At 32.9% G+C, this 13,775-nt stretch overlaps 2 protein-coding genes across 4 annotated transcripts; both read right to left on the bottom strand.

Moving 5' to 3' along the window:
* Positions 1 to 2,536: 2,536 nt before the first annotated feature.
* Positions 2,537 to 4,617, bottom strand: LOC116345293 (SET and MYND domain-containing protein 4-like). Of its 2 annotated transcripts, XM_031774539.1 has the most exons (3): positions 4,525 to 4,617; positions 4,349 to 4,449; positions 2,537 to 4,115 (listed from the first exon to the last, which is right to left on the bottom strand). In XM_031774539.1, coding segments are annotated over exons 1-3 (1,605 nt in total). In that variant the 5' UTR covers positions 4,526 to 4,617; the 3' UTR covers positions 2,537 to 2,612. The 2 variants fall into 2 exon arrangements, with proteins under 2 accessions (XP_031630399.1, XP_031630400.1); XM_031774540.1 differs by having other exon boundaries at positions 4,349 to 4,609.
* An 877-nt stretch (positions 4,618 to 5,494) lies between these two features.
* Positions 5,495 to 13,555, bottom strand: LOC116345205 (probable polyketide synthase 15). 2 transcript variants are annotated; one of them, XM_031774391.1, is made up of 7 exons: positions 13,401 to 13,536; positions 11,790 to 13,357; positions 7,742 to 7,835; positions 7,309 to 7,663; positions 7,055 to 7,234; positions 6,368 to 6,987; positions 5,495 to 6,301 (listed from the first exon to the last, which is right to left on the bottom strand). In XM_031774391.1, the coding sequence occupies exons 2-7, from the start codon at positions 13,344 to 13,346 to the stop codon at positions 6,108 to 6,110; spliced, it is 3,000 nt and encodes a 999-aa protein (XP_031630251.1). In that variant the 5' UTR covers positions 13,347 to 13,357; positions 13,401 to 13,536; the 3' UTR covers positions 5,495 to 6,107. The 2 variants fall into 2 exon arrangements, with proteins under 2 accessions (XP_031630251.1, XP_031630250.1); XM_031774390.1 differs by having other exon boundaries at positions 11,790 to 13,555.
* Between the last annotated feature and the right edge of the window lie 220 nt (positions 13,556 to 13,775).

Raw genomic sequence — 13,775 nt, 5'->3', positions numbered from 1 at the left:
TTTCTCTTCAAATTATTTTTTTTTTTATCGCAATGGAACCGAACCGAAGAAGAGAGTGAATATGAAAAAAAGAACAAGAGAAAAGAGCAGAGCAGAAGAAAACCACACGATGAGAGCGAACAGCAACGTTATACGCGACATATACAAAGGCTCCACTTAATGGATTTGGAAATATTTGTCGGATTTATCATGTATTTTTTAAACCGCAGAGTGTATAAATGATATGATGTTTGGTTCATCGCAAACGATGGTCATTTTGTTGCACTATCAAATATGAAATGGTGCAAGTCATTTGCCTCCCCGCGTTTTAAACGTGAACAATTTGTTCGTATTCAATATGATATGACATACCTTCCTCATGTTCTATTCAGTTCTATTCCGTATCCCTTGCTCATTGCGTTTTTTTTTCGCCGCTCGTATTTTTCGAAACTTTTTGATTAAATTTGGATAAATTAAATTTTTCATGCTCAATTTACTATAGCTGTGTGCCTGGATGAGCACACAATTCTCGTTAAGCCATAAGCATTTCATTTGCACCATTACAAAATATTTTTCATATTTATTTATTTTTTGTTGTCGTCTTCCATTTCGGCCAGAGTGTGCAATTGGAGCCGCTGTTTTCCATCGTCGTCATCACGATGTGGCGGCAGCAGTGACGGTTACGGTGGAGAGTGAAAGAGACTGACCTGAGAGCTGTTATACTGTCATTTAAATGTTGCGGCTATCGGTGTATGATAATGGAATATTTACGACAAAATGAAATGTCTATAATGTAGTTTGAGTTTTGATATGCGTTAAGTTTATTGACGCATTAATAACAAGGCACAACAATAATATACATACACAAACAGTGAAATGGCCCCGAGCGGATCGCGCGCTTTTTTTGTGTGTCTCTTCTAAATGAAATGTAATAAAAATCGCTTTGGCTAGATTTTTTAACGACTGTGATAGCACTTGTGTATGCGATGCCAATGCATATTAAATCATTTTTTTTTTGGTTTTGTTTTGATTCTCGGATTTTGTTTCTTTTAGTCTTTCTCCTGTTTGCATTGCGCACATTTTTTCCGCTATTGCCGAACTGTGTGTGTTGTGATGACCGAAGTGTATTCAACAACACAGTTCATATCACTTGATTAGACGACAAAAGGCACTGCGATGATTCATTCACATCTCATCGCCGATACACACATATTACATATGTATCGAAGTCACTTATTCCATTAATGGAACCAAGCTTTTTTCAAACTAGAATGTACGTCATTTTATTCACTCTAATTTTATTTTTATTTGACTATGCGTGGCACACACTTGACGAGTGTTTAAGTTTTTTAAACGGGAGACATAGAAAGGTAAACAGAAAAATCCATTTATGTTCGGAGGTATTTGGGGAATATTGATTACAACTGAATTTCAATATTTCAGTGGATTTCATGGTATTGTTATCAATAGATGACGTTAAATCGAAGCTGATCTTTTGCCACTTACTGCACACAAGAAAAGAGATGCATCGCACATTTGCTTTTAAAATGACCGATTAATCAGAATCAAATCACAGAAGGTGATTAGTATTCGGGGCTCTTTTTTAGTGTTTTATATAAAAAGGTTTTTCAAAATTCCATGGGAATTTTTATTCATCAAACACATTTACGATGTGTTCATTTTAAAAATAAAAATCGATGAAAAGAATGGATGAATTCAGTATGAGATTTTAAATCAAAATTCAATAACCAAAACAAAAATGTGTTTTAATTTAAATTCATTTTTGGCGCGTTCAATGAAATGCTCATAAACGAACGCACCCAAGCGAACGCACCCCAAGTTGATGTATGAAATGTCAAAGCGAAAACTGTCAGATTTTTTGCGCCAACTACGATTATGTTTATTGATGATTTATTTTTACAGAACTCATGATGAATTCGGATGATACGTTTCTGTGCACATGAATAATAAATTTAGTATGAACATAAACCATTTTCGTAACATTTAGTTCATCAAATATGAGTAAAATATAGCTATAATAAATTTATTAATCACATGGCATTAGTTTTATTCTACTGGAGGAACAGGTTGATTTTGAAAATTTTTCATGAAACTCAAGGTAATGTAATTGAAATCGACTCATAATTTAATCAACTGAAAATTTCATGAAATTTTTTAGAAAATCATATTCTTCAATTCTTATAAAAGGAATAAAAAATAATATCAGACATGCATAGCTAAGCATAAGTTTTTTTAGATTTTTACCAAAAATTGGATTATGATTTCGTGTAGAAAATTGATAATAAAAGCACAAATTTTTATGTTGAGATCCTTTTTCCAGCTGATACCGCATCATCACGTATATTGGAGTTATGAGAGTTACCTTTGTTTTAGATTCATGTAATATTTATTAATCAATTTCATCGTCATGAAAGCAAATATCGAATAGAAAAATGAAAACGTAATCTAGCGACCTAGTCTGTTCAATAAAAAAATGAAAATCTTATAGGATCAATCTTTTTTTCACCTTTTAATAAAATAAATACTGCAAAAATGATTATAATGTTGAAGATTTTATTTGTTGTTTACAACTTTTATCAAACGGTCAATCAATATTGAAATAAATTGAGACATTAAAATAAACTTTCAACGCATGCAGTTTGAAATCCTTTTGACACCAAATCCAATTGTGTGCACCAGGGTAAATCCGAATATTTTTTCAAAAGTTCAAGACATGTTCGCTTTCGAGACACACATTTTGCAAGGTCTGGATATCCGAATTTTTCCTTCCACAGATCAGCCTGTATATTTTGAAAATCAGGATCCGACTGAACTTTTTCCGATGAAATGGGCCAATTCGTATTTCGACATTTTTCACATTTGCATTGAAAACCGAAATCATTCCACAGATTTTGTTGACGCTCATGCAGTGGATGTGGATCCCAATATGTATCTCCATACGATATGAACAATTGATCCCCTTTTTTGATGCGGCGTGACGAAATGCAAATACTTTTATTTTGAAAGGCGCTACACAATATATTGGGTGCGCATGAATGGTTTAAATGATTTCGAATCAAAAATATGCCGCCATACATTTCGGTATGGAATGAGTTGCAGCGAACGAGATTGACATGCATTATGCACAAATGCATTAGAAATCGCATCTTCTTGAGTGTATCAAAGGAGTCTTTGATATCTTGTATCCTCATCAGCATGTCAAATACTTCATTGGCACGATCAACGTGATCTTTTTTATTTTCTTCGGTCATCCATAGATTGAGTTTTAAAAACATGCGGTACTTTGATTTGTCGTCAACAATTGAAAGGGGCACTTCTTCCACGTTCTTTTCTTTGACGACGTTTTCAACGAATTCCATCCATTCCTCAATTGAGCACATAATTTCACCAGCACGTAAAATTGAGTTCAATACAAATTCCACCAAAATGTTGTCCGATGTGCTACGTCTTCCACATCTCAATGTATGAAATAAATCATTTGCACAATCTTCGCTACAAAACAATGCACTTGTGCAATTTGGACAGGGAATGAAATTGGTCATATTTTTAAAGCACGAATCGCAAATTCCAAAATCTTGTTTAAATATTGTGGTTTTGACAAATGGTTCTTCAACCAAAACTGTTTTTCCAACATCAATATCACACTTTGCAATGAAATGACGGCCAAATTTCTTGCTGTACTTCATTTGTAAAACGTTCGCCATTCCAGGAAAGTGTTCGTCAGCTTCAAAGTCCAATTTTTGTGTTTCATTCGGTAAAAAAGACGTCTTATTCGTGTGCTTTAAGCAGTATGCACGACGGTCTTCCAACTTTGACATGAGCCGTTCTGGATATTTTGCATTGATCGCCATTTCAATATCGATGAGACATTTATCATACATTTCCATCTTGAGAAAGCACAACGATCGGTTTGCATATGCCAAAGTTACGTTTTCGGTATCTTCTTCAGCAAAGCAAAGACTTCGGTTGTACAATAGCATTGCATCATGCCAATTTTTTTCATTTACTTTTGTATTTCCAGCTTGTCGACATTTCATTGAAACTTCATTTTGTTTCTTGTTTTGTGTAACACCCAACGCGATACAGAATTGATTATGTGATATTCCGGGCAACATCTAAGTTTAAAGCGACAATAATTGTAAATTGCTTATAAATTTATTTGCCTAAATGGACAAAATCTCCCATCAAGAGAAATATTCGTTTATCCTATATAAATGGGTTATTAGGAAAATGGGTCTTTTTGCATTATGTACAACGGTATCGCAAACGACCCTATTTTCCTAATAATCCATTCATATATTCATATGAATAAGATGAATTTTTCACTGGTGCAAAATCCGGCAAATACCTCAACTCTGTTGATATTCGCAAAAATATCTTTATATAATCCAGATGCATCCTTCTTCCATAATGAGTCCATGTTTGATGTTGATCGAATGACGCTTTTCACTATTTGAAAAAAATAGTTTGTTTTTATCTCTTTGCTTTACTTTTGATGCAATAAAAAATGATAAAATTCTTTACTGAATTCTTAAATTGCAATTGCGACGCGTTCAATTATCCTCACAATTAAGACGATGACGCATGAGTCATTCGATTTTGAATCGGTCTGAAATGTCAAAGCGAAAACTGTCAGATAATTTGCGCCAACTACGAGCATGTTCATTGTTCATTTATGCTAATATACAGAACTCATGATGAATTTGCAATGATAGGATATACACGAAAGGTTTCTGTGCATATGAATAATAATTATTTAAATTTAGTATTAAAACAACATCTTTTGATTAATGAACAAAAACCATTTTTGAAACATTTAGCTTACCAAAATATTGCTATAATAAATTTATTAATCACATGGCATTAGTTTTATTATACTGGAGGATCAGGTTGATTTTGAAAAAATTTCATGAAACTCAAGGTAATTGAAATCGACTCATAATTTAATCAAATGAAAATTTCATGAAATCTTGTAGAAAATCATATTCTCATAAAAGGAATGCTTTCTGAAAATTTTACCATAATCTAGAAAACATTGGATAAAAAATAATATCACACATGCATAGCTAAGCATAAGTTTATTAGATTTTTACCAAAAGTTTTATTTTTGCCAAAAAGTGGATTATGATTTCGTGTAGAAAATTGATAATAAAAGCACAAATTTTTATGTTGAGATCCTTTTTCCAGCTGATCCCGCATCATCACGTATATTGGAGTTATGACAGTTACCTTTGTTCTAGATTCATGCAATATTTATTGATCAATTTCATCGCCATGAAAGCAAATATCGAATAGAAAAATGAAAGCGTAATCTAGCGACCTAGTTTGTTAAATAAAAAAAATGAAAATCTTATACGAATCTGTAAGGATGAGGCGCCTATGTTATTTATATTGTAGGTTATGTTTGTTTCAATTCTGATTCTTCTTCTGTACAATCCCATGAAATCAATCTCTTTTTTTCACCTTTTAATAAAATAAATACTGCAAATCTGAATTTTAATGTTGTAGATTTTATTTGTTCCTTAAAACTTTTGTCAAGCGGTCAATATTGAAATTATTTTAAAAAAATATGTTCATCAGCATTCATTTCAATTGAAATTGTTCGTTAAATATATATAGATAAAATAATTTTGTTCGAGATTCAGTCAACGGATCAGGCAGATGTGCCTTATTAGCAAAATCAATTGACCAGCATCGAATAGATTAAGATTAGTTCATATTAATTCTAAAACTTTCAGTTCAATTTCAAAAGTTTTCTTATGGTTGAATGAAATGTTGTGCGATATTTTGCATACATTTATTGAATATTTGAAGCATATGCAAAGTTTTATAAAAATAAAATTTGAACGTATTTTTTTTTGCCCAGAGTCTGCATATTTTCTGTTAAGGACTTTTTCTAACTTTTAACGATTTCGAATACTAAAATCTGTATGATAAGTTTGTTTCTAAGTGTGATTTTTTGTTTCAATATATAGAGTGTGGCCATATAATGACTATACACAAACTTATAGTATAAAGATTTAAATATTTTCAATCGTAAAAGCGTAATTTAATCAAAAATGTGCAGTCACTGGTAATGCCTCTTGTGAAAAAAAATTCATTTATTTTTATTTTCCGAATGGCCAATGGCTTCGCTTTGAACTAGAAATGCTTATCATCGATGACACACTGCCACTAATCGCTGTATTAATGCTAGACGACGAATTGGCACGACTACGGAAGTTTCTAAGTTTTGGTGACTCCGCTTTGTCTCCTTTATCGTTTGTGACACTTGAATAGAGTGAATTCGATTCTCGTGAATCTGAAAGGATGTTTACAATAAACATTGATACTCATATAAAATGCAATTAACTTTCGTAAAACTTACGTAAAATTGGTACTTGATCGTATAACGATCCATGGCGTCCCGACCGTGAAAAGTAGTTTCTTTCTGTTCCGGGTGTTGTTAGCTGCATTGGTGTACTAAGCATAACATGTTTCCATTGTAAGTGTTCTCTGATGGCCCGTTTGAGTCCAATTTCCCAATTCGATGCTTCCATCGGTTCTGCCGTTCGGAAAGTATACTTCTTTATATTTCCCTCTTCCATGTTGCATATTACGATTTCCAAATCTCCACGTCGTTTTGCTTTCGTATCACGTGTGATTTCAATCGCATGTTTTGGTTCTAAATTATTTTCAAATGCCTCCAAATTTTCCCAATATGCCAATTTAAACGCTTGTAATCTTGCATACACGCCATACAATTGATTATCGTTTGACGATAATAATTCTAAATTTCCAGCGCAGTAGCTGTTTTTTATGAAATCCGGTTGTACAGCTAGACGACAACAAAAATGACCAAACAAAGGCAATTTATTATTAAATTGGTTGTTATTCATATTGTTTGCCGGATAGTTTGTGGTCAGTGTCAAGTCATGCGTATGTGGTAGATCAGAAGCTTCAGAAAGTGTTAGTGTGGCAGTTGCGATCAGCTCAAATTTGGGACCTCTATAAAATTGAAATAGCTTTGTTAGTAAAAAAAAATTTTCAGCCAACTCAAAGATGATTTACTCACATTTTGGCATTGTTTAGTTCATCTTTCAATGTTGACGCGAGCCGCTTACCAACCGTTCGGCTTATCGAACTATGAATGGTATTTTTGATTTTACGCGGCGTCGACGCTATGGTTAAATCAGTTTCCATCATAACTGCGTACACTTCAAGCTTTAATTCGAAATCCGGTTCGACATTTGAACTAAAAAAAGGAATGTATTCATTTGACCGATGTATGAATATTTTAAAGAAACAACGTTATTTGTATATACTTACAATAGAATTGCATCATTGAAACTTATATCGGTAAGGCTTCTATCGACTGGACATAAAAGTGATGTGTCAAAGATATCGGTACCAATGCGAACCAAACAGAATACGGCAAATCGACGATGGTCTCCTTTATTTTTGAAGTGATCTGTATCGCGCCACATCAACGGCATACGAATTTCGCTCAACGAAACTTTTGCCGTGGTTTTCTGTTTATTTGCAGTTAATTTGCTAACCGTTTCGCTGCGATCGCGTTTCCTTCGTTGCAATTCAGCCATATAGGCTGTCATACGTTCATTTGATGTCAGTAAATTTTTGGCAGCCTCTAAAATTTGTGTATTTTGTGCTGATGTTAAATTACCTACGATGCAATTGAATGAAAAATTCATTAAGCATGTGATGGAAACGAAATGACTATTCATGAAAAAAAAAAAAATACCCGTGTATGGATTGTTGTTACATGCTGCTAGAAGCTTTGCAGAGCCTTCCCGCATCTTTATCTCCAAGTCGATTTTCTGCTCCAAATCCAATTCCTGTGCGCCAAAAAGAAAAAAATTGAACAATGTAATGAATTGCTTACTCATTATAATAATAAGTTTATTATTTTATTTTTAAGTACACATTTTTTCCCATGCAAAGATAGTTTTTTTTTTATCTCAATGTTTAACTATGCGGTTTTTACGATGTTTATCTAAATTCGTTCAGTAAATGACTTTATTGTTTTTTTTTGTATACATTGCTGCACGTGGTACACATTGAATTCGGTGTTGTTTTGTATTTAAAATACACCATTAGAAGATGATACTCGTGTGTGTATTTTGTATACGGCACACAAATGAACAGCTGGTTCTATTCAAAGATAAATGATGAATGAATCTTTTTAAAACTTTGCTAACATCCTGTTTCACATCCTTTTTGATGTGCAGGAAACTTACATAAGGGCAGTATTCTTATGCTTCACTCACCAAAAATGATGCACACACAAACTCAATCACACTCAAACAACTGCAAGCACAAACAATTTTGTTTTCATTTTCACACCAAACAATGACAACAATCTCGACAATGTAACTAATAAAATTCTAGTGATTTCGAACGAAAAAAATGAGCGCAAAAATGTGTATTACCTTCAGACTAGATGCAATTTGGCGAATATAGTATAAATCTAAGTCTTGTAAAACTTCTAGCTTTGGCATGATTTCGGTACGATCGTTGTTACTATGATAGAATAATTGTGAATTTTTATGTGCCGAACCGTCGGTGCTGTGACGATTCTTATTTGATTTGCCTCTCGAACTGCCGCGCAATGATAAATTGGCCAGTGGTGGGAAGCATGAATCCATTTTTTTCTCGTTTCTGTTTTTTTCGCGCTTTCTTACTTATTGCGACTTTTAAAATGCACTTTATGCTGTATTGTCGTACACTATATATTTATGTTTTGAGATCGCGTTGATTGTTACAATAAATTCAACATTGAGCATTTAATTGAGCTAGAACATCCATTTTTGTTCGTTGTTGGTCAATAACGGTTGCATAAATTTAATAAATATAAACGAAAGTGTCACAGCAATCGTAGCGTTATTTGTATTTGACGTTGGTGAAAATGTCGAATGATCTAATAATATTTTTTTTCTCTCAAACTATAGTGATTTTGAAATAAAACTGAATTAGGCAATTCTAGTTGTAGATCTCAGCAAAATGAAGTTCGGTTTCAATATCAAGTTTTGTTGAAAATAAAAATTTCTTTTGTTCAATGCTCAGACTGACGAGAAAAGAAAAATATGATTCGTATATTTCGTCTTTTGTTCTTGTGATGTTGTTGTTGTTGTTGTTTTTTACTCTCTTCTTATTTGTGTCTGTTCATTTCGTTTCTGTTATGGTTATGTGTTTCTTGCTTGTTTCGTCGATATCCAAATTATGTTCATTTGAATAATATTTTAAGTTCACAACGTTGGCAATCGGGCACTTTATTCGTACTCGTTCATTCTATTTAAAAGTATGTGTTTGCTCGCACTACAAAGTGACATCATTTTCAATCAGCAACAATATTCATGAAGACTCAAATGAACAGATGAAGAAGAAGAAGAAGAAGCAGAAACAGAAAAACGTCTGGATCGCCAAACAAATCAAATGCAATACTTTTACTTCACTCACGTCGAAGAAAATAACAAACTACGAAACTCTTTTAACTTATAGACACACATCGAAGCACAACTGAATGGACCTAAACCGAATTTTATTTTAATATGCAAATGTGACAAAATAACATATTAGAAATTTACTTCCGTCATTTTATTTAAATCTTATTTGATCATTCGCGTTTCTTTTGATGGTCTGTTTATGTGAAATTTTCGAATTTTCTTTTGACTGTCAAATTTATTCATTTCATAATTTCATTTTATATCATAAAACACTTGGACTTAAATATTCAAAATCCGGTCACAATCAAATTACGTATAGTCCGATGTGGTTTTCGATGTTTTATTTTTCAATTGAATTTTGTCACGTCTTCAATGGAGCTGCTTTTTGTATATAAAAAAAAGGGTGATCGTGAACAATATTATTTAATTGAAATACATTTTTTGTAACAAAGCACACACACAAAAAAAAAACTATTATCATAGTGTACACAGATCGCGAGACGAAAAAAAATATTCAGATCACAATGTTAATTTTTTGTTTCACTCTCTGTCTCTCTTTCTGTATGATGTAAAAAAACGTGGTCCGATTATGAGAATCTACAAAAATCACAGAATACTTATTGCTCAATGAATGTGCTTAATGAGTGTGTACATTTGAAAAAAACACTCGCACATATTATACTGAATTTATCTTACGTCAGAAAAAAAAGGAAAACACATCAAATTTTGAAACGATTCTGAACAGTACACGACTATCTCTCAAATACTACAACTGCTGCTCATCAGCAATTACAAAAAACAGTAAGGGCATAAGGCATTAGGCTCTTCGCACCGCATATTAATACACGCACAAAGACACATACAACACACTCGGCTCGCATACACTAACAACCAGTCAATCGGTTGTTGTGCTACTAATACAGTGCTTGTATATTTATGAAAATGTACACATAGCAATGGCCCAAACAAACAAAGAAATGCATGCCTTTCATTCGAACAGTATGTTTACGATCAGACTGTTTATGATAAGTAAACGAAAGCAACCAGAAGTACAAGAACTGTATACAAACAACGATGCATGCAAATGTGTGCACACGATCCCCATGTGAAAATGAACGAACACCCAACATTTATCCGAAAATGTTAAAATACGAGAGACATTGATAGTAGAAAATAAGGAACAACTATTCATACTTTCTCACTCATACCAAACACACTAGTACGATTCACTTACACACATGCACAATTCGTTCACACCGATGACCACATTGCGCACACTATCAATTAGCGTACGACAGTTCATGGTAGCAACAAAACATCTCTCACATTCATACACATATGACGCCGAAACAAAAACAAAACAATTTTTGTGTTGTTGTTGGTTTTTATTTTCGTGTATTTGTTGATATACAAACGAATTTTATGTTGCGCTTTTCTCTTTTCTCTCAAACTAGTTTCAATTTAACGCTTTTTTCGGTGCAATAGTGCGCATTTGAATTATTTGCGAGCATCAATTGCATTAGAAATAAATATGTACACACGTATATCACTTTCATGCCTTCCACCATAACTATCTAAAATTGTCTGGTGACAATTTCTCATTTTCTAACAATCAATTTCTATTAAATGCTGAACATATCTCTTGATTGTTAGAGAAAAAAAAACTGTCATTACTTTCTTATTTTATTCGCTTTTCGATTCATTTTAACGAGAAATAAAATGAATTACTTTCAAATGAATTGCACCAAGCTGCACCCAATGTTGCATTGCATGTGTGTGTGTGTGTATGTTTTATTTTTATTTCATACTTTCTAACGAACGGAACATTGCCAAGTCATTTTTCGAATCTATGATATTATGCCAGAATTATTCTTGATTGAATCGAATCATATTCGGTGAATTTTTAAAGGATTTTTGTTTTATCTTCATTTAATTTGGTTTTAGTTTTGCTACAACAAATTGTTTCAATGGTGGGCAATGATCAGAGAGTTCCGTTGAAATGGACTAACGCAAGTGCTAACGCATTATGAGCACAAACAATACGGTTCGGTGACAGTGAATCTAGTTGAAAACAAGTTTGCATCATATTAGGTAGATTTTTCTATTTGAAAACCGGTCGAAATTACATTTACGGTTTTTCATTTCTAGTTGTAAAAAATTATTAATTTTCTATGGATAGATTTTGCATTGAAAATGAATTAATGCCAATAAAATGATGATCGGTTCACATTCCAAATAAAGAATTCAGGATTTGGAATGTAAAATACAAATGCAGCGCTCAAAAACAAACAAAAAAATTGCACAAATATTTACATGCCAAAAGAATAGGTGCAGAATAACTTTTACCTTTTTAAAATTGCATTCAAATTGACTTCGGCGCTGTGCCAATGTATTTCGGCCAAAATTGGTGGTGCGTAACTCGCGATCAATGTATTCATCAAGTTCATTTTTCAATAGGCTCAAATCAATTTGATTGATGCTGTAGCATTTTCGAATCTTTGTTGTTGTATTATTGTTTCCATCCTGATTATTATTATGGCTCACGTTTGTTTCAATGGTTTTATAATTGTTCATATTTATATTTTTAGTATGGCAATTTAGTAGCGAACTATATTCATAATTATTGCTATCGTTATTTTTATTGTTGTTGTTAATATTATTGTTATTGTTCGTGTTTGTATCGTCCAACGTGATATTTGATCCATAAAGATCTGTTTTTGAGACAAATCCATTGAAATGACACGTAGAATGATCATTATTTTGTGGATTATCGCATAAAATGGACGACGATGTACTTGTTACGATCAATGACTTTGTATCATCATCACCGTTACGAAAACGAATCTGTACATTGTTAATTCCATCATGGATGGTCGATGAGACGGTGTTTAAGCTTTTTATTGAATGTGTTGGTTTCAGTTGACCATTTTTTTGCATCGGTTTATTGACCACAGCATATGTTGAAGGCATCGTATCGATCGAGTTATAGCTGTAGTCGATGATTGGTGAATCCGTTAAATTTTGCGTGGAATTCGAATGGCTTATGTTGACTATACTACTATAGTGTCGTTTCAGCATCGACGATGATTTTTCAATCGATTGATCGATTGCAGTCGATTGCGATCTAGTTGAATTCAATACCACCGATGATGAAATCGATGATAGATCAACAGCTGACGTTGATTTTATCGAATTTTTGTACTTACTGATGGTTTTCTCCAAACATCTTTCGCTTGTACTTGGATAACCATATGAAATTAACGATAAATTTGATGCATAATGACTATTTTGCCATGCACAATATTCATTTCGGTATGTATTGTAAAACGAATGACGCATTACCAGCGGCTTTTTTTGGTTTTGTTTTGGAGTTATTGCTTTCGTCGTATAACCATAATCATCGTCATAGTTTGGAATTGTTTGTACACTTGCATTTGCAAATCGTTTTGGTTGCGCCGCCAGTAAATTTGATGCTTTCGTTTTCGCTGGGCTACTGTTACCATTGCATTGTATGACATTATTGCCTAAATTTATATCCTTTATATCCGACGTTTGTATGTTATTGTATGGCGGTTTTTCGAAATTTTTACGCAATTCACGTACAAGAATCTTTCGGCCAGCCGACAATAAAAAATTTCGCTCAAACTCATCCAAATTGTCTAGAACTTTTTCATTGATGAATTTACCATTTTGTAATTTATTTTCGATTTGTTTTCGTGTGGGTTTACCACCGCTATCGTTGCCCGTCAAATTCGAGAATAACTCTTTGGAACTTTTCCATCTTTTGATAAGACTCGCTTTCAGGAAACTTTTTGTTCGTTCAACGCGGCTTAACGGTTTGGTTGCTTCTGTTGGGCATCGTCCAATACAATTTGGCGAGCCAATTGATATTGTGGTTGCCATTTTATGTTAATGATGCCAAACAGCCTATAGTGGTGTCCGTTTTTCTTTCACAATTCACTTCACTTTTTATTCAAATTTTATTACATTTATCCAAATTTAAGTGTTTTTCATTCAAAAAAAAAATGGTTTGAAAATCGTTTTATCATCACTATTCTGTATCAGTGGACCATCATTTTTTTATATGTGTTTCATTTTCATACATTTTTGTGCTTTTTCACAAAATTATATACAAATAAAAATAGTATTAACGTTTTACAATAAAAAAAAATGGTTTGATTCATTCACCAATTAGCGGTATTCATGTGTGACTTTTTGTGTGTGGCTTTGATTATTCAAAATTGCGTTAATATCTTTTGTCCCTTTGTAGTTTTCAATAGATTCATTTTTTTTTTAAAGAGACGTGTTTCGTTTTTTGTCCAACAATGTATT

This window comes from Contarinia nasturtii, unplaced genomic scaffold, assembly GCF_009176525.2.
Source record: "Contarinia nasturtii isolate CC-2019 unplaced genomic scaffold, AAFC_CNas_1.1 Cnas_scaffold_1240, whole genome shotgun sequence".
NCBI classification, from domain to species: Eukaryota; Metazoa; Arthropoda; class Insecta; order Diptera; family Cecidomyiidae; genus Contarinia; species Contarinia nasturtii.
Note: the sequence above shows the minus strand (reverse complement) of the source record. Positions and strands in the feature narration are given on the sequence as shown.